The 24376-nt window shown below is 44.0% G+C and overlaps 1 protein-coding gene across 1 annotated transcript in view; it reads left to right on the top strand.

Moving 5' to 3' along the window:
* FAH (fumarylacetoacetate hydrolase) overlaps positions 1–24376 on the top strand; it is a 183846-nt gene that overhangs the window by 106117 nt on the left and 53353 nt on the right. The window contains exons 8-9 of the mRNA XM_078682934.1: positions 15550–15649; positions 19178–19308. Coding sequence (XP_078539060.1) covers positions 15550–15649; positions 19178–19308 — 231 coding nt within the window. The remainder of the gene's footprint in view (positions 1–15549; positions 15650–19177; positions 19309–24376) is intronic.

Genomic DNA, 24376 nt, shown 5'->3' with positions numbered 1-24376 from the left:
CCACTCTGGATCAAGCCAGAAGTCCTGCAGGTGTAGTCAGCTGGGAACTCACCACTGCTCAGTCTGGGAGAGGAGGGCAGGTGATTGGACCACTTCAAGAGCAGCGTTGGGTGAATGCAGACCCCAGTAGAGGCAGCCAACGTATAATGCCAATTGCCACGTGGTAAGAGCAATCTTTTGAGGGGCGCTAGGCCAGTGGCACAGGTGGTGGAACTCCTCTCCCTGACAGTTCCAGATGGGGAAGAGGAGGGACCCAGGTGCCCACCCATCTGCTCAACCTGCGTCTCAGAAGGGTCACCGTGCTTAACTGCAGGGCCCTTTGATATTCGAGTGAGGGTCCAGCCTACTAGTAGTTTGCAGTGGTGGTGTTGAGCATAGTCTTTAAGGAGCTACAATTTAGTTAATGTGCTTCCTTCTTGTAGGGTAGGCCAGAAGGTTGTTAACAGCTCTCCACTGTATGGCTGTGCTTTTGTGTTAAGGTCTTCTCTTCGGGGGGTCAGTGGAGCCCAGACGTGACCGTTTTTAAGCTCAGCTACACGCCCAAGATGGCACTGGTAGCCTGTCCTCATTTCGATCTATGTCAACGAGTCTGTTCAGCAATTGCAGGGGTCAGGTCCCGGGGCAGGGGGACACCAGCCTCCGGCATATCATTGAGAGTCTCCACTGAGCCCTGCTCAGTTTTCTCATTCATACTAGTTATTTCTTACAACTATTCATCTACATTCAAAATATGTCTGACAAGGAGAAGAAAGCCTTATTCAGGTCCTGTGCGTCTTGTGGAAAATAAAGCGACTTTTTGTAGAAGATCAGCATGAAATCTGTATCTATTGCTTATATCCGGACCACAAGGCCACTGACTGCAAGATTTGTAGAACATTCTCTACAAAGACACTTCGGGACAGAGAGGGCCGGCTTTTGACCTGGCTTCAAAGGATGAAGACTCGGAAGGAGGTGCTCTCATCGGATGAAGTGGACTCAACATCTCTGGCTTCCTCTCACAGATCCAGGAAGAGGGGTAGGTCTCCCTCTTCTTCTTCGGCCGAGCCCCCCATCAAGGCCCCTCATAAGATCTCTGACAGGTCTGAGAGGGTTAGTCCCATTAAATCTCCTCACTGAAGTGAAAAGGAGAGGCAGGGACAGGCTGCTGGATTGGTGACAGCCTCTAAGGACAAAACTGAGGTTTCTATCACTTCTCCTCTGTCCAAAAAGGAAAAGACTGGTGAAAAATACTCTACAGTCACTCCAGGGACCGTGCCTGCTTCGTCGTCGTTTAAGGTACCTGGTTCGTCGACTATGACTTCGTCGATGATGAGGCCGTCGACGGAGACTACGTCGACGACAACGTTGACGATGGTGATGACGAGTTCGTCGACGAAACCGTCGACGATCATACCGTCGACGATGGTCAAGACTTCGTCGACGAGGTCCACTGTGCCGTCGACGAATCCATCAACGATCCCGTCGACGACTACCGCACCGTCGACGGCGGCTCCGTCTACGAAGCCGTCGACTGGTAAACTGCAATTTCCGATACAGAAGCTGAAAATTACGCCTGAAATTACGTCTCCCAGTCGAGTTTCGACACTTCCACCAACAATGCTTCTGGATGACGAGTCGGAGGAGGAAGATGGAGGCAATTATGGGGATGCCTACAGTCCCTCAGATTTAAATGTGAAATTGCAAGAGACTGACACGGAGGAATATTATGAGCATGCATATGACCAACAAGGGCATCACTATGTTCCTCAGGAGCGACGTCCATCAGGTTTAGGACAAGACATGGTGGCCATGCCGGCCTCTTTAGTCTCTGATCTACAGATGATGCTGCAGGACTACAGATCCAGGTTTCCTTCAGAACCTTCAATGCAGCCTGCACAACCTCCACCTCAGGTGTTGCCGCAAGCTCAACCAGTTGTCGCACTTCCTTCTTCGCAAGTGGTGCCTCTCACGCCACCGGTGGTCATACCAGCGGTCCTCTCCCGGACATCGGATCCCGATCCCTCCAACACCGTTCTGCAGGATACCTCTTCTGATGATGAAGGGCAGGTGGATCCATTGACTGATCCATTGCAGGACCCAGACTTGGATCAAGGTGACAGTGGACTGCAGGATCCGGACGCCACTGGTCGAGATTCTTCTGTTTCACCTCCAGTCGATATAGGGGGGCTCCATAACCTTATGGAGAGAGTGTCAAAGAGGTTTGGACTGCCAATTACAAGGGAGCAGTCTGAATGTTTCCTGTATGACTTCAAAGAACAATACAGAAAATCAGTCAAATCCATTCCCATAATTGAACATGTGTGGGAGGAAGGGATAAAAATCATGCAGAATCCAGCCACTGTCATTCCAGTTCTTCCCAGGCTGGAAAAGAAATATAAGGCTCCGGAGGGCAGTCCAGCTTGTCATCTTGGGCAGCCGAAGCCTGATTCGGTGATCTCACAGGCCGCTCAAAGCAAACCCATCAACGCCTTTGACTACGCCTCCGGACAAGGACGGTAGGTGCCTGAATAACGTGGGGAAGAGGTTTTCTTCCATGGCCAGCTTGCTTGTTCGAGCATCAAATGCTCTAGCCATTCTAGGCAGATGCGATCGCCAGATGTGGTGTGACATGGAGCCATTTGTGGAACAACTGCCTGACTCCGCGAGGGAAGAGGCCAGGAGAGACCTGATGGAGGGAGAAAAATCATCCTCCGAAGTAATCGATTGTACTATGGATATAGCTTCAACGGCTTTTTTTGCCTTAGCAGGGTCAGCAGTGCTACGCCGTCAGGGCTGGTTGAGAGCCACCTTGTTTCATCAGGAGGTCCAAAATAAAATCCTGGACCTCCCATTTGATGGGGAGATGCTTTTTGGTAAGCATGTTGATGATGCCCTGCAAAATATAAAAAAGGATGGACACGGCGAAGTCATTGGGATCACTGAACTATCGAAAGGTCCCATTTAGAGGTGCACGAGGCAGTCTTCGCAGTCTTATAAGACTCAATATTCGAATCAACGCCAGGGACAATCGGCGTCTTTCTCTCGCCAACCTCCGCGAGGGCGTCAGAACCGACAGGGACGCGACAATGCCAAGAGGCAATAGCGGCCTCCTGGCTCTTACTACTGTTCCTCCCCTCCCAGTCACATCAGTGGGGGGCAGGATATCCTTTTGTCTGAACAGCTGGAAGACTATAACATCGGACCAGTGGGTCCTGAATATTGTTCAGAGTGGCCATACGTTAGAATTCCAAGATCTTCCTCCAACAAGAGCTCCTGGCGCCAACCGCACAAAACATCTGGGACTGCTCCATCTCGAAGCCCACCAATTGTTCATCAAGGGGGCAATAGAACCGGTACCTCTCTCTCGGAGGGGTAGAGGATTTTATTCCAGGTTCTTCCTGGTTCGGAAGACGGCAGAGACTTGGCGGCCCATACTAGACCTACGAGAGCTCAACACTTATCTCATCAAACTATCATTCAGGATGGTCACTCTCTCCAAGATATTCTTCCTCTTTTGAACCCAGGCGACTATTTGGCGTCTCTGGATTTAGAAGATGCGTATTTCCACATACCGATACACCCAGCTCACAGACAATATCTATGCTTTACAGTAGGCAAGAGCCATTTCCAATTCAAGGTGCTTCCGTTTGGCCTTCGGTCTGCACCACGGATATTCACCAAAGTGTTAGCACAGGTAGCGGCTTTTCTACGAAAACAATCCCTGGAAGTTTTCCCTTACTTGGATGACTAACTCGTCAAGGCTCCATCTTTCAAGGAAACTTCTCAAGCCGTTTCAACTTGCATCCAGTTGTTCAGTCACCTGGGCCTTCAGATAAACAAACACAAGTCAGTTCTGCAACCCTCCAGATCCACAAGATTCCTGGGAGCCATTTTAGACACAAAGCAATGCACGGCTCGTCCTTCGGAGGAGCGTCAACAAAAGTTGATCATCTCGGCTCGCCACGTGCTCAAGAAGAAATGCCTTTCAGTCCGACAATACAAGTCCCTGCTAGGGTCGATGTCATCCTGCATAGCATTAATACCGCATTGCAGGCTGCGAATGCGTCCTCTGCAGGAAGAGCTAGACAAACAATGGTGCCAAGCAGAGGGATCATTCAACGACAAGGTGTTGGTGACGCCACAAATGAGAAAGGCATGCGAGTGGTGGCTAGTAAAAGACAATATCGCAGAAGATCTGACATTCAGGATTTCACCATCCCCCCCTGATCATGACTACAGATGCCTCTTTGGAAGGCTGGGGAGCAGTGCTCCGAGAGCTTCAAGTCAGCGGACACTGGAGTCCAGAGCAGCGCCAGTGACATATACATTTTTTGTAGCTGACAGCCATTCGGTTGGCTTTGCAGGCTTTCCTTCCCAGAGTTCAGAATCAAACAGTGCTGGTCCGGACGGACAGTACGACGGCCATGCACTACATCAACAAACAAGGAGGAACAAAATCTCAAACTCTGTCCAAGTAAGCTCAGAAAATCTGGGATTATGCAATTCTTCACAGAATTGATTTGCAGGCCGAACTCCTGGCAGGTTCGCTCAATGTCACGGCGGATGCCCTAAGTCGTCCGGCAGAGGTGAATCACGAATGGGAATTGAATCAGTCCATTCTGGAGAGTGTGTTCTCGGTCTGGGGGACACCGACCATCGACCTCTTTGCATCTCCGGTGAACGCCAAATGCCGGTTTTACGCAAGCAAAGTTCACCATCAGGGATCTCTGGGGAACGCCCTTTCGATTGCCTGGTACGGCGCATTCTTTTCCGCTTTTCCGCCAATTCCCCTCATTCCACGAGTACTCAGGAAGATGAAGGCGGAACCATGCAAGATGATTTTCATTGCACCGGCGTGGCCCCGGCAATTCTGGTACACAGAACTCCTTCTACTCTCCCAGGCTCATCCAATTCGCTTGCGACCGATTCCGTCCCTACTATCGAGGAATCAGGGGCAGGTGTTCCATCCGAAATCGCTGCACTTGACAGCGTGGCTCCTGAACACAGAGTTCCATCCTCTGAATCTCCCCAAGGAGTGTAGAGAAGTTTTGTCCCAGGCTCGAGTGCCAAGCACCAATAGACCTTACAAGGCGAAATGGAAGAGGTTCTGCCTGTGGTGTCGAAGACAAGGTCTCCATCCTTACAAATCTCTGCCTCATCAACTTTTGCCATATATACTATCATTGGCTAAATCTGGGTTGGCGCATTCGTCTGTGAAGGTCCATCTGGCAGCCATATCGAGGTTTTGGCGCAGTTCTTCAGGCCCGTCCTTATGGTCCTCTAGGATTGTGAAACAGTTCTTCAAAGGCTTGTTTCGGATGTATCCTCCAGTTCGCCCTCCTCCGCCAGTTTGGCAGCTCAACCTTGTCCTGGCTCAACTCATGAAAGCTCCGTTTGAGCCGGTTCACAAGGCGGACTTGAAATTCCTGTCTTGAAAACTTGCCCTCCTCTTGGCGCTAACATCAGCTAGAAGAGTTAGTGAGCTTCAAGCCCTCTCCATAGTGCATCCATTCCTTCAATTCAAAAAAGATGTGCTTATCCTTCGCACCAATCCAAAATTTATTCCGAAGGTGCCGTCTGAGTTCCACTTGAATGAACCTTTGATTTTAAAGTCTTTCTTTCCGCGCCCTTCTACGCCTGCGGAACGCACTTTACATTCTTTGGACGTTCAAAGATGCTTGAAATTCTACTTAGAACGCACACGACCCTTTCGAAAATCATCCCAATTGTTTGTGTCCTACAGCGCACCACGGAAGGGATGTCCTTTGGCAAAGAGTGGCATTTCCCGCTGGATCTCCAGTGCGATTCAATTCTGCCATCAGGAGGCGGGCAAGCCACTGGACAGAAAAGTCCGTGCACATTCCACAAGGTCTGTGGCATCGTCGGTGGCTCTTTTCTCTGGTGTCTCCATCAAGGACATATGCAGGGCAGAAACGTGGAGCAGTACTCATACCTTCACGAAACACTACTGCCTGGAGTCTGCAGGACGAGACGACGCGGCTGTTGGTCAAGCAGTCCTGCGGAATCTTTTTCATTGAGAGGTGAGCTTTCCCTACAATCCCTCCTTCCTGGTGAGCACATTTTGTTTCTTGTTGTGCTATGCTAGAAGTATTGCTATACGGTTGTGTGATGCCATGTATCTACAAAATGTGTTCTTGGTAATTTACTGCTAGCTACTCTGATACAAAGCATGGGAATCTATGAAAGTTCCAATACTAGGGCAAGAAAACAAGTAACTTACCTGTAACTTTGGTTCCCCAGTATTGGTAACTTTCATAGATTCCCATGCGCCCACCCTCCTCCCCTGGGAAAGCTCAGTCTTTTTACAGAGATAGTGGCGGTTTGCACAACGGCTACGAAAATCTGAGGCTCTGAGCTCTCTCAGGAAGGTTCTATGGGGTGAGGCTGCTCTGATTGGTCCTGACAAAAGTTTGGTCTCTTTTACACAAAGAGGGTGATAGGATACAAAATGAGATGAGGCCTAGGCCTATTTTTTCTCTTTTGTTTCTATGGTTGTGATACTACCGAGGCTCCCATTCAGACGACGGGGAATGATACAAAGCTTGGGAATCTATGAAAGTTACCAATACTGGGGAACCAAAGTTACAGGTAAGTAACTTGTTTTCTTCACTACCATTGTGAATTTTTCATGAATATCAAAAATTACCTGAAGTTAATAAGAAAAAAACTTTGTCTAACAAAATGCTGGGCTCTTTTGCAGTTCTGTACAGCTCATGCTTGAAATGTGTGGGAATAAGAGCGATATCCCGTCAGCTGCTCCTGCCTTCCCATCTTGTTCCTGGTGGTGGGAACGCGGGGATGAAGAGTAGAGGGTTGGACAGTAAATATGGGACAGGCCATACATATTTCATTGGAGATTATGTGATGTTAATGCTGTACTTCTGAAACAAAAAAACAAACTTCTATTTGTAGTCTTCACGTGCACCTCTGACACTTCATCTTTGCCCTACCGGTCAGTTCCTCTTTTCTGGCTAAAATAGACTGCTGATCTATTTTGTTTAAGCCGAAATGCAGAAAGAGGGCCTATTGTATATAGAATTACAGATGGGTAACTGACTGTTTTCACTGAGGGGCTCTGAATGACCACAAAGATAGAACAAGAGTTAAGCTCGAGTTGATACTCCGAACCCAAGGTGAAACACATCCCCATCAATCGCATTTTACCCGGCTATGTATATGGCCTTCTCAAACCATCTGCCCCTGCTTCCAACATGTACGCAGAGGCAGATTAATATTAGGGGAGCCATACGTAACATAGAAAAATAAAGTTAATAAAAAACTGCCCTCCTACCACCCTCCCCACCACTCTTGAGATTCCCCCCATTTGAAATAAACTCTACTTTCTGCCACCCACGTTCAGCACCCTCCGCTTATGCTGTCCCGTGCACAGACAAAAAAAATCCCACCCTTCTTAACACCATCTGCCCCATACCACCCTCTTCCTTAATGAAGCTACAATCCTAGCTCACATTGAGAGCCTGCACCATGTTCAATTCAATTCAATACTTTATTTCGGTCTACTTTGGGCCATAAAAGTGCAGAAAATAAAAATGCAACACATTAAGTTAAAAAATCATCATTACAGCAATTTACAAAAAGTTTAGCAATCCTAGTGAATATACCAAATAGCAGGGATGGGGGGAGTTATTTCCACATTTCATCAGTATTTTACATATAAAATCGATTATATTTAAAAATACAATAAGTTATTTAAATAGGTATAAAAAATAAACAGGGGTGTTAAAGTTAAAAGCTTGCATTCCGTTAAAATGTTAATGTACAATCAATCAATCAATCACTGCTGGAATTCTCCATTGTAAAAAAAGAAGAGAATGGACGAACAACATTTTAAAATAAAAATTAATTTTCCTTCTTTAACAGTTTAGATAAGGTGCTGCTGCAATTACAACTTTAAACCTCTTTTGGCTCTAAAAAGCATTAGGTTCATAAGAAACCTAGACACATAGAATACTATCAATCGAGTTGTATCCGATCGTAAAATCCGTTCTGCCTGTCTGCAGTGTCTTAAATTAAGAATGTTACATAAAGGTTTAATCCATCTTTCTCTTGAATACCGATAAGCCGGGCAGAAAAATAAGATATGCATATCATTTTCTATGACGGATGTGACATTTTTACAGAAACCACATTTGTCCGAATCTTTATCATGTGCATTACTGCCCCATTTAGATTTCTTATCGTTGGTCTGCAGGACCCCATATCTGAATTTAAGTTTTAAAGATTTTGCTACCGGGGGGTTAATCTCATCCAAGAGTATTTCAAATTTAGGAGTGTCTTTAAATTGAAGAAACCTTATAGTCAACGAACCTAATTTAGAATCTTGTAGCAGTATGTTACTTAAATAATTCCAAAACAAACGTTTTACTATTTTGTTACAAGTTTTTGTTAACTCTTGAGGATTTTCCCAGTAGTTTGATAGTCCTATTCTTTTAAGCCAAGAGGCAATATGTTTAAACCATAAAATATTTTTTTGAATACCTCTTGTAGTCCTGTTCTGTAATGGACAAGCTCTTCTGTTGTCCATATTCTTATCCAATACATAAGGGGGCGTAGCACAGCAAGATTATCAGTACGCTTTAGATTAATATCCAAAAAAAACGGTGTCATCGGAGTTCTATTGGGTAGGGATAATAATCTACGTACAAAATTGTTTTCGTCCACTTCAAAATTACACTTACAATATGGACCCCACAGTTCTGCTCCATAAAGGGCTGCTGATTGGGCCTTAAATTTAAAGACCTCGATAGCTGGTGATGCAGCCTTAGAAGTACTCTCTCTATGTTTCTTTATAATAGGCATAGAATTTTGGAGCAGTACTAATTTTGTTTTTACCAATTGGGGTTTCCATGACATTTTGGAGTCCAGCGTGATACCTAAATAATAAAATTATTCACATATTCTAGTCTTTCCCCTTGTAATTCCAACTTTTTTCTAAAAGTTTTACTTGGGTTAATAGACATATATTTTGTTTTGCTAGGGTTAATTTCAAGTCCTTTTTTAATACAATATAGATGGAAGGTGTTATTCAGATTTTGGAGGCCGCCGGGAGTCTGAGAAATTAAAATGGTGTCGTCAGCGAAGAGTAATGCAGGAATCACATCCCCTCCTAGCCTTGGTGAATCACTCTTGTTTCCCTCAAGGAAGGAGGGGATGTCATTTACGTATAAAGAAAACAAGGTTGGTGCCAACACACAACCTTGCCGTACTCCACGCTTCACTGGAATTTCTCTCGTAAGTTCTCCCCTTGGTCCCCAACTTACTTTTGCAAAGTTGTTTTCGTGCATCCTGATAATTTGAACTAGTAATTCATTGGGTGCTCGAAGTTTTTTCATATGGGACCAAAGACTAGTTCTGGGGACCAAGTCGAAAGCGGCTCCAAGGTCTACGAATGCTACATGCAATGTTCCCTGTCTGATCGTAATATACTTCCAACATAAACATTGAAATCTAAAGACTTGATCAGTAGTGCTGATCTTTTTCCTAAACCCTGCTTGTAATTTTGTTAATAAATCAACTTCTTCCATCCAAGATGAAAGACGCAACAATATGTCTAGCAAATATTTTCTGTGGAATGTCTATCAGACTGATCAGGCGATAATTTGCCGGATCAAGTCTGTCCCCCTTTTTAAAAATCGTGGCAATTTCGGCCCCCCTCCATGTATTTGGAATCGTTTCAAAGTTTGCTATAGCGTTGCATAAAACATTCATGTAAGAAGCCCAAACTGTCAAATCATGTTTTAGTAGGTCGCAGGGAATTCTATCGGGGCCTGGGGCTTTGTTTGATTTTATTGTTTGTAGTACATAGTTAGTTTCTTTTATGGAAAAACGTAGATTGTCTGTCTTTGCTAGCTCAATCATTTCGCCCGTCAGAACAAAAATATTGGTATTAGGTTCAATATTGGATTCAGAAAAAAGCCCAGAGAAATGATTAACCCATGTGTCTTCGTCCAAATAGAGATCTCTGTTTGTTGCCTATCCTATTACCTTTTGAGTATAGATTCCAGAATCCTGCTTGATCCTTTGTCTTGGCGGTATTTATGAGACCTGCCCATATCTCCTCATCCCAAACTTTCTTAGCAGCAACTATTGTTAGACTATAGGCACGCCTTTTTTCCCTAGTTTTATCTATATCTTTACTTTTTATTGCTTTTATAAACTCTGATTTTGCAGTTCGACAGTCCTTATTAAACCATGGTTTTCCATGGTTTACCCTTTCCGTTGGTTCTCCCATCTTTCTTTGTATTGTTTTACTTAGTATAGGACCTAGAGCTTCTAACAGTCTGCCATGGATCTCAGTCAATGTAAATGGCGGGACATTGCTTTCGATATACGAAGAAAAAATATCTATAAACGTTAAATAGATATTAGTCATTGCCTTTTTGTCCTCCAAAATATATAGCTATTTCACTGCTCAATCATTCCTTTTTAGCGTGATCTGATCATCTAAAAAATCATAATTCACTTTTGCAAATTCTGATGTGGTAAGAAATTCTGTTGAGGCCCTCAAACACAAAGGCAAGTGGTCACTCTCTGTTCTGGAGATTATTTTAAAGTTGCACAGAAAGCACCAACAGCTTAATGACATCATCATATAATCTATATGGCTTTGTGAAGTGTTTCTCCGAAACGTATGGGCTTTAGGTCTATCAGATGGAAGACACCCATTGCATGATCTCAGACTATGTGTCAAAGTTAAATCTAAGTGCTGAGTCACAGCATTTGTACACTTCACTTCTTTTTCGCTAACCAAAGATGGTATATTGTATGCTTGGTCTTGGGATTCCGTCAAATCGCTAAAGCCTAGTACTGGCTCATAGTTACAGTTAAAATCACCAGCTATGAAAACACCTGTGCTATGGGCTAATGTTTTAAGGACACTGTCTAGCAAATCAATAACTGGTGATGCACCATTTGTAAGAGATGGTCTATTATATACATAAAAAAAATGTGTAACTATCATCTTTTGCTTTTAATTTTAAGCCCAGTATATCTGGAGAGGAAATATCTAATGAAGTAATCGTGACTTGTAGGGAAACACGGACCCATATAATCAGTCCTCCTAATGGTCTGCCTTTTACTGATGGGGACGCCCCCACCCAGTATGATTTATAACCTACCCTATGGGCACATTCTAACATCCAGGTCTCTTGAAGAAATATAATATCATACAAACCAATAAATGCATGTCAAATGGGATCAAGGAGATTTCTTTTTAATCCTGCGATATTCCAGGAAATAATATTTAGATCTTGACCATTGTTGTACTGACTAGGACAGGGAGAATCGGTTCTCGGTGTTTCCACACTTGGGTGTGGATTTGATTTTGTGTCAGGGGCTAGTAAAGAGTGATGGACCTGGATTCCACCCGTTTGTTTCATACCAGAGCTATCTGCCCCACCTATGTTGGTATATCCATATCGTTTCATTCTTTACTGTCTTCCCTCTGAACTTGGAGTGAGTGGGTTTCGTGGTCTCTTTTAAAATTATATTTTCAGGATGGCAGTCAATCAACTCCCTCCAGCCCCATAAGAGAAGAAAAGCGATTTGAAGTAAGGATGTTAAACATGGGGGATGGAAACGGGCGAGATCTTAAGTTCCCAAGTATCCAAGGGTTTTCAATTAAAGTTTTTTCGGGTAAAAGTAACTTAGGTCTCTCGGGGTAATACCTCCCTCATAACCATCAGGGAACCAATCTCGTATGTGATTTATCACCCTTCGATCTCTAAAGTTTATGACAATTATATCTCCTGGGATATCCTTTATTCTTTTCCCGATCCAATCTAACCTTTTAACATTTAAAATTACTCCATCTAGGTGTGCAGGTAATGGTCTGTTTGTTCTCAGCCAGTACATGGCTTTATTCTTGAGAGTCTGATAGTTTTCGAATTTCCCTGGTGGCAACTCGGGCACCCCTGTTAATACAATAACGAGGGGTTCTGCTTCTGGTGGAAAATCAATATGTTTTGCAGGACCCGTAACCTGATTATCTTTATTAGGGGTCCTTTGTGGGTTAGCCTGTTTCCCCAGAGCCTTCTCTTTTGGTTGCCTATTTTCTGGTAGATCTTTTGGAATAATAGACTCAATAACTATGTTCTGAGACGGTGTACCTGTTGAGTTATCGCAGATTATTGGAGTCGACTTCCTACTAGATTCCTTATTGGTTGGTATGGGCTCAGTCCTTATCTCGGGATTAGTTAAGGGAGGCTTCTTAAGTAACGCTTCTTTTAGTAAATTAGAGTTGGCAGTTCCAATGTTTATAATGGACCCTAGTTGTTCATTTATTCGCTTGACCCTCTCAACTATAGGTAATAGCAAGGAAATAATCAGATGCTCAATGTTTTTCGTTAAAATATTTTCAAGAAATGTAGTAGAATAACCGTGGTTGACCCCACTAGTTTGGGGACCTTTAGGTTTATTTTTTGGACTCATAACAGCCCTGCGACTTTTTACTCGACTGCCCTTTTGCATCGCACCACCCCTCTTTCTTTTTACTGGAATACCTGCCCCTGATAATTTAATGTTAGAAATCTTCTCAGGAGTAGAATTAAGGGAAGCGGTAAGTAGTGATACTTCCAAGGACAGGTCTAATTGAGAATCTGAACTGGTGTCAGAAATGATCGGATTCTCCTGGATCGCTAAGCGGGCTGAGAGGTCTTGAAGCTGTGGGGGGATACCTATGTCATCTGACAGTTCGTTAATAATACTATTAAGTGTGGGTGTTTTTGCTGTTTGGATAGCCCCCAAAGATGAGCGTTTGCTCTGCCATTCTGAGGAAATGCGTCTTTCGGTTAGCGCAATTTCTTTTTCTAAAACAGAAGCAGCCCTTGTAATAAAAGTGTCTAAAGTCCCTCTCACAGAGCCTCCCACTGATGATTTTCGTCCTAGGCTCTGGATATTATTTATATTTTTTTATTTATAAACAGTGATCTTTAACACAATGGGCAACAAATAACAATGTGATGCCTTGCGGTTGGTACTTATTGTCTTACTTCGCTGATCGTAGGGTCAATAGTGGGGGGCCCAGCCCAGCCCTGGCCAGCCCCGGACGGCCACAGAAGGCCCGCCCTTTGCCCGGCGCCGCCCGTGCGCGTCCCGCGACGCGGAAGGAGCTCTGTTCTTTTCAGCGCCTTCCGGGCACGTCAGTGGGCGGAATAGGGCGGAGTCAGCAAGCAAAGGATTGCGGGGGCTGTGGTCCCCCCGCTCGGCGGCCGCGTGGTGTTCCTGTCGCGGCGGCAGGAGGGGGGGGGGGGGCAACAGCCGGTGATGAGACCAGCGCTGGTAGCGTTGTGGCCAACAATATCCCCAACTTCAAAAGCTCAACTGCCCACGGTAAGTTCCTGCTAAAAAGAGAAGGTCGCCCGCTCCCCAGATGGAGCTCTGTTCTTTTCAGCGCCTTCCGGGCGCGTCAGTGGGCGAAATAGGGCGGAGTCAGGAAGCAAAGGATTGTGGGGGCTGTGGTCCCCCCGCTCGGCGGCCGCGTGGTGTTCCTGTCGCAGCGGCGGGGGGGACCAACAGCCGGTGATGATACGAGCGCTGTGGCCAACAATATCCCCAACTTCAAAAGCTCAACTGCCCACGGTAAGTTCCTGCTAAAAAGACAAGGTCGCCACCATGTTAAAAGCAGCTGAATATATGTTGTTTTAGGTATCCCCTTTTGAGTTCTACAAGTTTGTTTATTTAGGTTTCTGATTCAAATAGACATGCATAATTTATTAAGCCGGTTAAACATTAACTGTAAAATAATTTTTCTTGCTCAAATGTATTGGTGTTTATTTTTGCACGGCTTGAATTGCTTTCATTGTTCTTAAATAATGAAAAAAGTTTGATAGATAGCTTGATTTTACAGTTATTATTTTTAAACAATAAGCAATGTTTAACACAATGAGTACGTGAAAGACTAGGGAGGTTTAATAATGGTTTATTATGAAAATATTCAACGATGTTGCTATTAGATAGAAAATAACTTCAATTAACGGATTTGAGATTGAGGTTCATTGACTAGCTGTAAACAGATGTCTTTGCTGAAGGATACTGGGTAGGTGCAGTGAGCCGTGCGTTTTGCTCATCACCGAGTCGGGACATAGCATCTAAGATGCAGAAAGGAACGGCAACGGGTGTTGCTTTACTGAACATTGCTTCAGTTGTTCAGAAAAGGAAGGTGTGTGGTCCATGCATAAAACTCCAGTCCCTTGTGGTGCTAAGCTTAGCTAGCCTAGGGAAAGGAGGGGTTTGTTTGGGTTATTAACGCAAAGAAGCCCTGTAATATCGTCATAATGTATCAGTATTTTCTACTGTTCTGCCTTCTGACAAGTATAATTATTGCCACTATCTGGTTTATTTTGATAAGTTATTATTGTGTGCACTAAAATAGAATTTTAATAAATCTTTAAAATATATTTCTGAGTTCTAGTGCCCTTAAATATGTCTATTTATGATGAGATGGTTTGAGATCCACTATTACCGTGAAGTCTTACAGGACTGATTGTTATCTAAAATGCCCCTTACCCAAGTAATGCACAGTGGGTTGCGGGTGGTTGTAGTCCAGAGTTCTGTCTCATGTTGATACATTGACGACGACTTTAGTGCCAAAGAGTCTAGCTAACCCATTTTTTGGACCATGTTCTGGAGAGAAATCCAGAAAACATATCACTGCACTGACTGGGGAGAAGACCTCAGTGGCGGCTCCTCTGCTATGGCGGAGGAGCATCTCCCCACTGCTTTTAAGCAGTGCGAGGAAGAAGAAACATAAAATAATTACTTAAAGTTATTATCATTTTATGTTTGTGCTGCATTGCGGGCGGGCGGGCGGGGCTCCTCTGCTTTCGGAGCAGGGGAGGAGTGGTTTGCCCACTCCTAACTGCGCAATGACTGTTTGGTCGGCCCTCTCTTCCGCCCAAACCAGTCATTCACACTTAACACATTTTCCATGTAGGCTGCATTACAGCCTGCATGGAGAACAAGGCCAGGCCCCCATTCCCTGGTTGAGCGTCGAACCAGGCTGCTCAAAACCAATCACAACGCTGCCCTGCAGTGTTGTGATTGGTCAGGGGAGCCTGGGTGCTAACCAATTACAACGCTGTGATTGGTCAATGGGGCCTGCTTCCTATTCTTCGAGGTGCACGAGCAGAGAGGCAGGGCCTGGCGGCAAAGTAAGTTTAGTTTGTTATTTTTATATTGCGCGAGATCCCGCGACTCCACCTTTGGCCTTAATATGGGCCACTCTACCACTTAATACCCAGAGAAATGCGTAATGATGTCTTATTTTTATGTTTGTTCTGTCACTTACTCTGTGTATCTCTACTGACTGACTTCTTTCCTTGTATGACTTGTGCTGACATCTTTCATTGTAGTTGTACCGATAGTCTATTGTATTATTTATACTGATACATATCCGGTGTGCGTGCACGGACACGTGATATGTCAAGTTGCTGTTGTGTCTTCCAGTCTTATATGTAGTTGTGCTGATCACTGTTTGTAGCGCCTGTTTCTTTATATAGTTGTGCTAACGCTGTCATTTCGGTGTGGCAGGCATTCTTTACAGGCCCTGGAAATCCACTGGGAGAGCCTATTGTAATTGAAGAGGCAGAGGAGCACATTTTCGGGATGGTCCTCATGAATGACTGGAGTGGTAAGCAATACGTACTAATGTATTACAGATACTGATAGGGATCTATATTATCAGAGAGAAGACAAATGCAGATAACATTTTCAGAGAGCCCCTAGAACCAACAAAGTACAGCACATATATATTCATTAATATTATTTTGTCTGCGTAAATAAAAACATAAATATATAAGCATCTGCAAAAACAATGTTGTTGCTCGCCCTATTTCGTCCTCATCGGTTACCCTTTCCCTAGCAGGTAATCCCACTCTAAACATTGTACTCACCCGAAACTTAACTCTAATGCAAACCATACCCCTAGCCACTGTTGCTTAACTTATCTTACCTGTAATACTCACTCCAACCATAAACCTAGTTCAAACCCTTATGATAACCCTAAACCGGGCCCCTAATCCAAACCTTACATCAACTATAAGCACAATGAAGCCTTTTAGCTGACTTGAACAGCATGGACTCGTTAAACTTAATGTCCAGTTGACTTGCCTCAGCCTTTGCTTGTAATGCCTTTTCATTATGTGTGGCCATGAATGGCAAGGGAGGACTCCTGCATAGGTGCCCTTCTTCTAGAAATGACCTGTGTACAGTTCCCGGATACGCCCAGTAAATTCCAGTTATGCTGCTAAGGGAAGGCGCGTTGGTTTGGGCTGTCTGTGCAGTGCTGCACCAGCATTGTAGACTTCAGTTCATGTGCTCCCTGCCTTCCCCTCCAACGCAGAAGTTCTCATTCCTATGATCTATTGGGAGGGCCTTTCTGTTGTGTGGATTGCATCTCTAAAATCTGTAAAAATAAAAGAAACCGGAAATCCTAAGGAGAGGCAAAAATAACGATCTGTGGTCTAATCTGGCCCCATAACTTTGCTCGGCAAAGGAGATGTAAGCAGTGAGATGAGAGGTATAGTTCAAGAGTGCCTTCCGCAACCTGCCGTATGGAAGTAAACCCTAAGATGCAACCACAGACTTGGCCAGGAAATCTTGGTAGGTCGCTGCCAACTTTACTTTCTTCCTGCCTGGATCTTGCGTCTTTGGTTCCCTTGATATTTTTTGGGGCGTGAAGGTTTTTTCGTCCAAAGTCTCCTGGCTCCCCTGCTTGCTCTACCTTCTGTAGAACCCTGTTTCCAATATGGCACGAAATCCACAATCCAGGGGCAGACCTGGATCCAGAAGGCATCGTTTATTTCCCATTAGTATATTAGATATGTGGTGTTTTGAGTCGTAGATCAATCATCCCTGCTTATAGAGAGAGCCTTGCCAGGATTGTAGTCTGGATATTCTTTCTTTTGAATGTGTGCATGAGCTCCATTACAGCATCTTAACCCCAAGACCTGACTCTATATCCCGAGGCGAAACCTACACATGTCAATCTCCTGGCATGTTCCTTTGAATCTGTCCGCTTGGTGGAGTGGGAATCTTAGGACATGGCAACCTCTTTTATTCTTTCCTGGCAGGGAATGCATGCTGCTAAGTGTGTCCTGCTTCTTGGTCTCTCCATTAGGAAGTCTTGTGAGCATCACTTCTGTAATTTTCTATGAATTGACTCAATTATGTAAGTACTGCTTCCAATCAAGTGATAACAGAAATCTGTATTGCAAATTTCCGCACGTCCTTCCTCAGTTTTGAAAGTGACATCACATGTGTTCCCTTGTGTACCTGATCAGACGTTAACTTGCTGTGTTTTCTGCCTTTTCTGTGCAGCATATCTTTCTTGCTGGTTGGTATCAAGGCAAGTCTTTTTATGTTTGTGTTTCTCTGCATGGTGATGCCATTTGTTTTAGGGGCTTTTCGTGTGTTTACGTTTGGGTCCTGGGAGATCTCATCTTGCCTTTCTCCCTGGTAATAGCCTATCCTGTATCAGACATGGAAACTGCTTTTTTTGTGAACATTTTCTATATTTTCATAATGTTTTCCAGAATTGTGATTTCCATGCTCTGCAATATGGTGTAGTTTGGGTTATTTTCCTCAGGCGTGTACTTCATTGCCACAGATGCTTCCTGTCTCCTCTGTCGTTTTTACATGCCTCTGGGGATACTCTAATTGTGCTTTATGGTAAGGGATGGGACATGACACCATAACAACAAGGACACCTTTGAAAATTCAAAAATACTCTACAGTCGGCTAAGGAAAGGCAGATGTATTTGGGGACAAATTGGAAAATGGACAAGCCTCCTGTGCCAGTCTGGGTACGAAAGTGGTCTTTTGTGACCAATAGGGGAATGGCCATGGCTTAACTTTGAGATCTGAGAACAATCAAAGAGTTCTCGGGTCCCTTTGCGGCCACTCAGTAAATGACATGGACTTCTTTTACCTTGATCCAATAAAGAAGTGTTAGAAGCCAACTGTGCCAGTCCGAGCATGGCCCGGGCACTCTAGTAGCATTTAGGAAATGTGATCAAAATATTAATGAGCACAAGTCTTGATATCAAGAAGAAAGATAAACTGTTGAGTTCTAGAGATGTCACCAGCCACACTACTACTGTTTTATGGACAACTTTGCGGCTCTGAAAAATAAAAATTGAGCACACTTCTCGAAATAACCTTCAAGCTCAATCCTTTCCTCCTCATCACGTTGTCACATTGTCTGTCAGTCACGGATCTCTGGTGATCAACTCCCCTGTCTATGCATCATATGTTTTCTCAAAAAGTGCTGGGAGGATGACTTGGGACGAGAGAGTACACCTAGGAAAGGCTGGAATGAGGGAAGACACGGGCATTAGCATGTCAAAGGCTTGACCAAGGAAGTGCAAAGACCAGGAAAAAAGCTGAAGGGATGCGCTCGGGAGGGGAGTGAGGGATATTGGAAAGACTGGAGCTGCCCAGAGGGCAGAACAGAGTCTGGGATTAACAAGAAGAGCACAATTAAATCATCTAAAAAGTAACAGGGCTTGGACATATATTGAGGAGCTCCAGAGTATATGGATGAGAGGAGACCATGGACGGTAGGTGATGCGAGGAGGCTTGGGAGAAGGGCGGCATTAGGGCAGTATTGGTTGACGAGGATTGAGTGAGCGGAGGATACATTGAAGGCTGGAGTGGAAGAATTGGACAGAGGGAGGGATGACATTAAGAGGATAGTTAGTTGAAAGATGCAGAATTTAGTATAGGAAGAGGCTGGATCCTGAGGGAGGATGAAAAAATAGATAGCGTGGGTGAGGTTAGGAGGGTGCTTGGGCTTGATCAAAGGAGGGCAATATGGATTGAGAGAAAAGAAAAGGACCTGGACGAGAACCAGGGCAGGAACACTGAATGAGAAGAGAGAAAATACAATATTGGCTACTAAGGTGGGAGCAGGTATGAAGTAGGGTTGCAGTTAGGGAAAACATTACTGCTGGAGCTAGGATCGGTGAGAAACTACAAGAAAAGTGTTAGGAGAAGAATGTGGGATGCTGAATAATTAGGAAGGGTTAGGAAGCAGGTTATGTCCTGGTGCATCTAGGAAGAAGAGTAAATGTGAGGGAAGAAATCATATTGAGGAATGAGAGAAGAAAATATTCTTGGAAATAAGTGCCTTTTCTGTTTTCTGTCTTCTGTTACTCAGCTCGTGATATTCAGAAGTGGGAGTACGTTCCGTTGGGCCCTTTTCTAGGGAAGAGCTTTGGGACAACCATCTCTCCTTGGGTCGTGCCAATGGAGGCTCTGATGCCCTTTGTGCTTCCAAACGTAGTTCAGGTAAGATGGCCAATATTGACTGCAGTTGGAGGTAATATGCAAGAGGAACTGCAGGTAAGAGGCCAGATTCCACGGTGAAGCAGGTGTGCTAGCCATTGAAGATAAAGCAGGGAAGATGACCTTGGATATGGTGCAGGGAATATTGAATATAATGTCTGTAATTTGCTCAGTATCAAACGAAAGGCAAAGAAGATTCCCGCATCCAGATACTTTTCAGGTAAGAAAGTCTTGGCTGAATACAGTGCAGGCAAAACATCGCCCATTTTCTACAGGCCAGGCATGGAAGAGGCCGCCAGACCGTTCAGTTAAGGTACCTACTTCGGATACCTACTTTGCACTCTGGTAACTTAAAGATGCCCACAACTGGCCTCTATGAAACATGACAGAGGTTCAATACTGTGCAGGTAAGATGGCTAACAGTCATTGAATGCTTGTATGATAGTTAAGATGACTACCTCTAAATACCCTGAAAGTAAGATTGTGTCCTCTGAATATGGGGAAGGTACACCCTTCAGAATACGGTGCAGGTAAGACCCCGTACAGAGTTCAGTGGAGGGTAGATGTCCTGTGGAGGTAATATGACAGACATCAAATACAATGCAGGTATAGTAACTGCCTAGAAATGCACTGCAGGTAAGGTGGTCGCTACCAAATATTGGTCCGGTAACATGTGGCACTCCAAATACAGTACAAGTAAGGTGGATCCCTCCGATTACAGTGCAGGTAAGGCGGCAGACACCATGTACGAAACAAGTAAAATGTCCACCTAAAACAGTGCTGTTAAGCTCCTTTCCTCCCATTATGGTACATGTAAGGTGCCCATCAGCATATAAATTGCAGGTGAGGTGCATATCACAGAATACTGTGCATGCAGGTGGGCTACACCAAGCACAGTGCTGGTGTGGTGCCAGCCAGGAAACCCAAAACAGGTAAGAAGCTCACCACCATATACACTCCCTGTAAGTTACACATTGGTGGTATGAACCCCTCTCTGAATGGCCAACATTGATATGGTGTTGCAATGATAATCTTCTACTGTGCAGGTGAGACGGTCCTTGTTTGCTACCAAATGCAAGTCAGATGCCCCACGCAGTAAAAAGCGCTGGTGAGAAGTTGTGTGGGCTGCCTGCCACTGAAAACCGCATCGGTAAGGTGTCTGCCGCTTGTGTCAATAGCCAGGACCGGCTTAGGGCAGTGCAACCGGTGCCTCCGCACTGGGTGATGGCCTGTGGGGTGGGCGCTGACCTCAGGAGGAGGTGGCACTGTGTTTAGCAATAACTTATGATTGGAGAGATGGGTGCACTTTTGCCCGGTGGTAGTGAGAGAATCCGAGGAAGCGGGCGTGGGGTGTGAGGGCGCCAAAAATGATTGTCGCACCAGGCACTACCATCGCTAAGCCAGCCCTGTCACAAGCAGTGTGTTTTGAAGAGTAGTTGGGGTTACAAGACAGCAGAGCTGCTGACTAAATCAAATAAGCGAGGATTTTTACAGGACATAGACATAGACAAATGAAACGCAATGGCGAGAAAGGGGAAAGAGCCCACAGACTACAGCAGGTTTCTAAGAGATGGCACATGCGCTGTCTAGCTTGACCTAAAAAAGACTACATTTGCATCCCATCACTCCATCACTCCATCCCACCATTCATTCTTTGCTTCATTCTGCATTCATCAATCACTTCCAACATCAAAATGTTATGCTTGGCCCCAGCTCGTAAAAATAGATGCATTCTCCACTGACATCCCAGACGTTTTCCTCCTATAAACCGACCCACACTATTCCCAAACTCCTTCCCTTCCTAATAAACAAAGTCTACCCAAGGCCTTAACTTTCACTGTGCCCACAGTGTGAGGTCTATAAAATGGACATTTTTCCCACCAAACCAGCACCCAAATCTACCCACATTTAACACAAACTCAACACCATCTAAATATCAAATCTAACTACTTAAAAATCTGTTGTTTTGCCAGCACAGGTAACTAAACTAATAACTTAAAACACCACTTCCCAATTTCAACAAATTAATTTGATCCCGCACAGTTATTGGTTTAACAATTTATTACTCTGAGGGTTATACAGAGGCCAACGAACTCTAGATAACCTCCTCTGGATAGGATTTTAGGCAACAAAAATACAAAGTTCTGAAGCGGCCGTTTTTCAGAAATGTTGGACTTGACCACAAAACACAGCGACTCTACGTTGTTCTGTTTTGCTGTTGAATGCAGTAAACACATTTTGTGTTAAAGAAAGGTTTTTGCACTGGGATAGAAATAGATAGTGCTACCATTTAGAAGTGTGTATATATATATATATGTGTATGTTTGTGTGAGTAAATGTATGTGTGCATATATGGTGTGTATATTTGTGTGTGTGTATGTGTGTGTGTGTGTGTGTGTGTGTGTGTATGTATGTTTGTATGTATGTATATATATATATATATATATATATATATATATATATATATATTTCATTGTGTAATTGTGAGATTAATATAGAAATCGTAATCAAAAATGCCATTGTTTTATTTTGTTTGCCATCCAAATATTTACAACGTTTATCCTTAGCATCAAATTACAGCAATCGGGAGCTTCCCCGTAAATATAAAGTGTGCAACCACATTACCAACATTCTGACCTTTTATATAAAATTTCATAGTCTGGAATCTAAACAGATTAACCACATACTGAGAAAGAACTGGAAAATCCTTCAACTTGATCAAACCATGGGCAAAAAAATGGGCAAACATCCGATAATCACATACAGAAGGGCTAAAAATCTACAGGATCAACTGGTCCATAGCCACTTCCAAAAAAACCTCCAACAAAAAACAATGGTTGCACACCATGGGCTTCGTAAAATGTTATAATTGTAAAGTATGCGACATTGCAAAGCCAACGACGGAAATAACAATGCCCAACCAAAAGACCTGGAAAATCAAGGAATGCATAACTTGCAATAGCAAATACACCATATATATGATCGAATGCCCTTGCAAACTAAGGTACATTGGGAGCACTATTTGTGAATTGAAAAAACGCATTTTAGAACATGTAGGTGCAACCGTCCACAAGGACAGAAGCAACGCTGTTGCTAAACACATGGAGGCCAAGCATGGAGGAGATTGCAAACAACTACGCTTTTAGGGACTGGAAACCATGACCTTATCAGACAGGGGTGGTCATAATGAAAAACTACTGCGACGCAAGGAATCCAGACACATACTGGCATTCAGAACAATGACCCCATTAGGCCTGAATCAATCGGAAGAACTGTATATACATCTCTAAGAAACTTTAAGTAAAAATTGTGTTCCTGCCTATCATCCCGCTTATCATGTTACAGTAATATTATGAGATTTTAATTTTCATATTCCCATTTTAATTTTATTTTTCACCTTAATAACCCTCACTTTGGACACGCTATGCTCACATAAATAAGGTCGGTCACATATCCACGTAAGCCCACTGGAGGGCGGTATTTGCTTTGTACATAATTCCAATACTCGACTCCATTCCTTTTCACTAAAATTGTTATTTAAAATAATGGTTTAAATATCAGGGTTTGGAATTTATACTACGAAAATCTAAAAGTTTTTGGAACTGTTTAAGACCAACTACATGTCCCACAATGCCATCTGACTGAAATCAATGATGATGTAATCATGAATACACCCACTTAGGGGCGTGACCCTGGTTTCAGGAAATGTTTGCAACACTTAAAAATATGTGAGCACACTCACACAACTGACCGTGATCAAGACAGCGGACGCTGTCGAAATGCGTTGGTTCTTTTGTTTTTGACCCCATGGATAAATAAATCACTTGAAGAAACGTAATTGTAGTGGATTTCTGGACCGTGTTTTGAATTGCGACTCCGCCGTTTTCCCTTTGAGTGGGGAATCCTTGTTGGAATACATAGCAGTTGGGCTCAACTGCAGGAGTGACGCGACCACCACAGCAGCGCCCATACGGGAAAGAAGGGAGCCATTTGGTGGAATATAAAATTTCATATCAAACAGTTCCAGTGTCTTTGTGTCTGGGAGTCCAAGGACCCCTTACCCTCGTTGGCTTGTTTGCACACACCTACCAGTTGCAGATCTGCTTCGGGACCATTCTGTCAAAGTTGGTGGCTTTGTGGCATATCTTCAAAATCTAACCATGTCCTGCTTGGCCACACGGAAGCTAATCCAGTGCTTAGTTTGTAAAAACAAAATAGTGCCAGGGCTCTCGTTGAGGCAACTGCAGCTTGCACCCACATTGCCCCTGCAATGATGCCAATAATCGTACCAACACAACTACTAACTATCACACTCCTCCTACAATTATGACTATTTCAATCCCCCAAAGCTATAATAATGGCTTGGGTGGCAGGTAATAGTCTTTTGTAATGTCTATTGAATTAATAATTACCTGCTGTTGTGGTCATACTTAATTAGCTAGATAGCGCCACATTGTGGCAGACTGTGGCAAGCGCTGGTGTTGACAATTAAGTGTCGGTGCGTAGCACCGGAAGTCACCGGCTCAAAATAAGCACTGTAATGGCCACAGATGTTCTCCGACCTCAGGAATCAGCCCAGCACTCCATAAACTCTGTATGAAAGTCAATGTAGTATGTTCCTTCTGTGCACGTAAGTTGAATTTATTGCAGAAGATATATGCGAGCATCTTTGTATAGGCAGAGATCATTAGTGTGGCACATATCTACCACCCTCAAGGTCAGTATGTCCTGTGTAGGAGTAGGCTCCCAGCCTGATCCAGCGCGTGGAAACTTATTTGCATAAATGTACCATCCTTTGGGTTCTCCCATAAACACTCTTATTATAATTCTTATCTACTTTTGGCTGCACCTGTTCATTGTAATTCACGAACCTTGCCATAGGTACTCTTTAGCAATAACCACACGGTGAGCAGAGTATAACCAACATACTGAGATTGTTTTTAAAGTTGATTCCAACGTGGAACCGTTTCAGAACTATCCAGATCCAACTATCCAACTACAGATAAGTAGCTCAATCGGGAAACACATAAACATAGACACTGACTTTTATTCCGGCCGTAGAGGCTCTCAC

The sequence above is a fragment of the Lissotriton helveticus genome, chromosome 3_1, assembly GCF_964261635.1.
Source record: "Lissotriton helveticus chromosome 3_1, aLisHel1.1, whole genome shotgun sequence".
NCBI lineage: Eukaryota > Metazoa > Chordata > Amphibia > Caudata > Salamandridae > Lissotriton > Lissotriton helveticus.
This window is presented reverse-complemented; position numbering and strand designations above follow the sequence as displayed.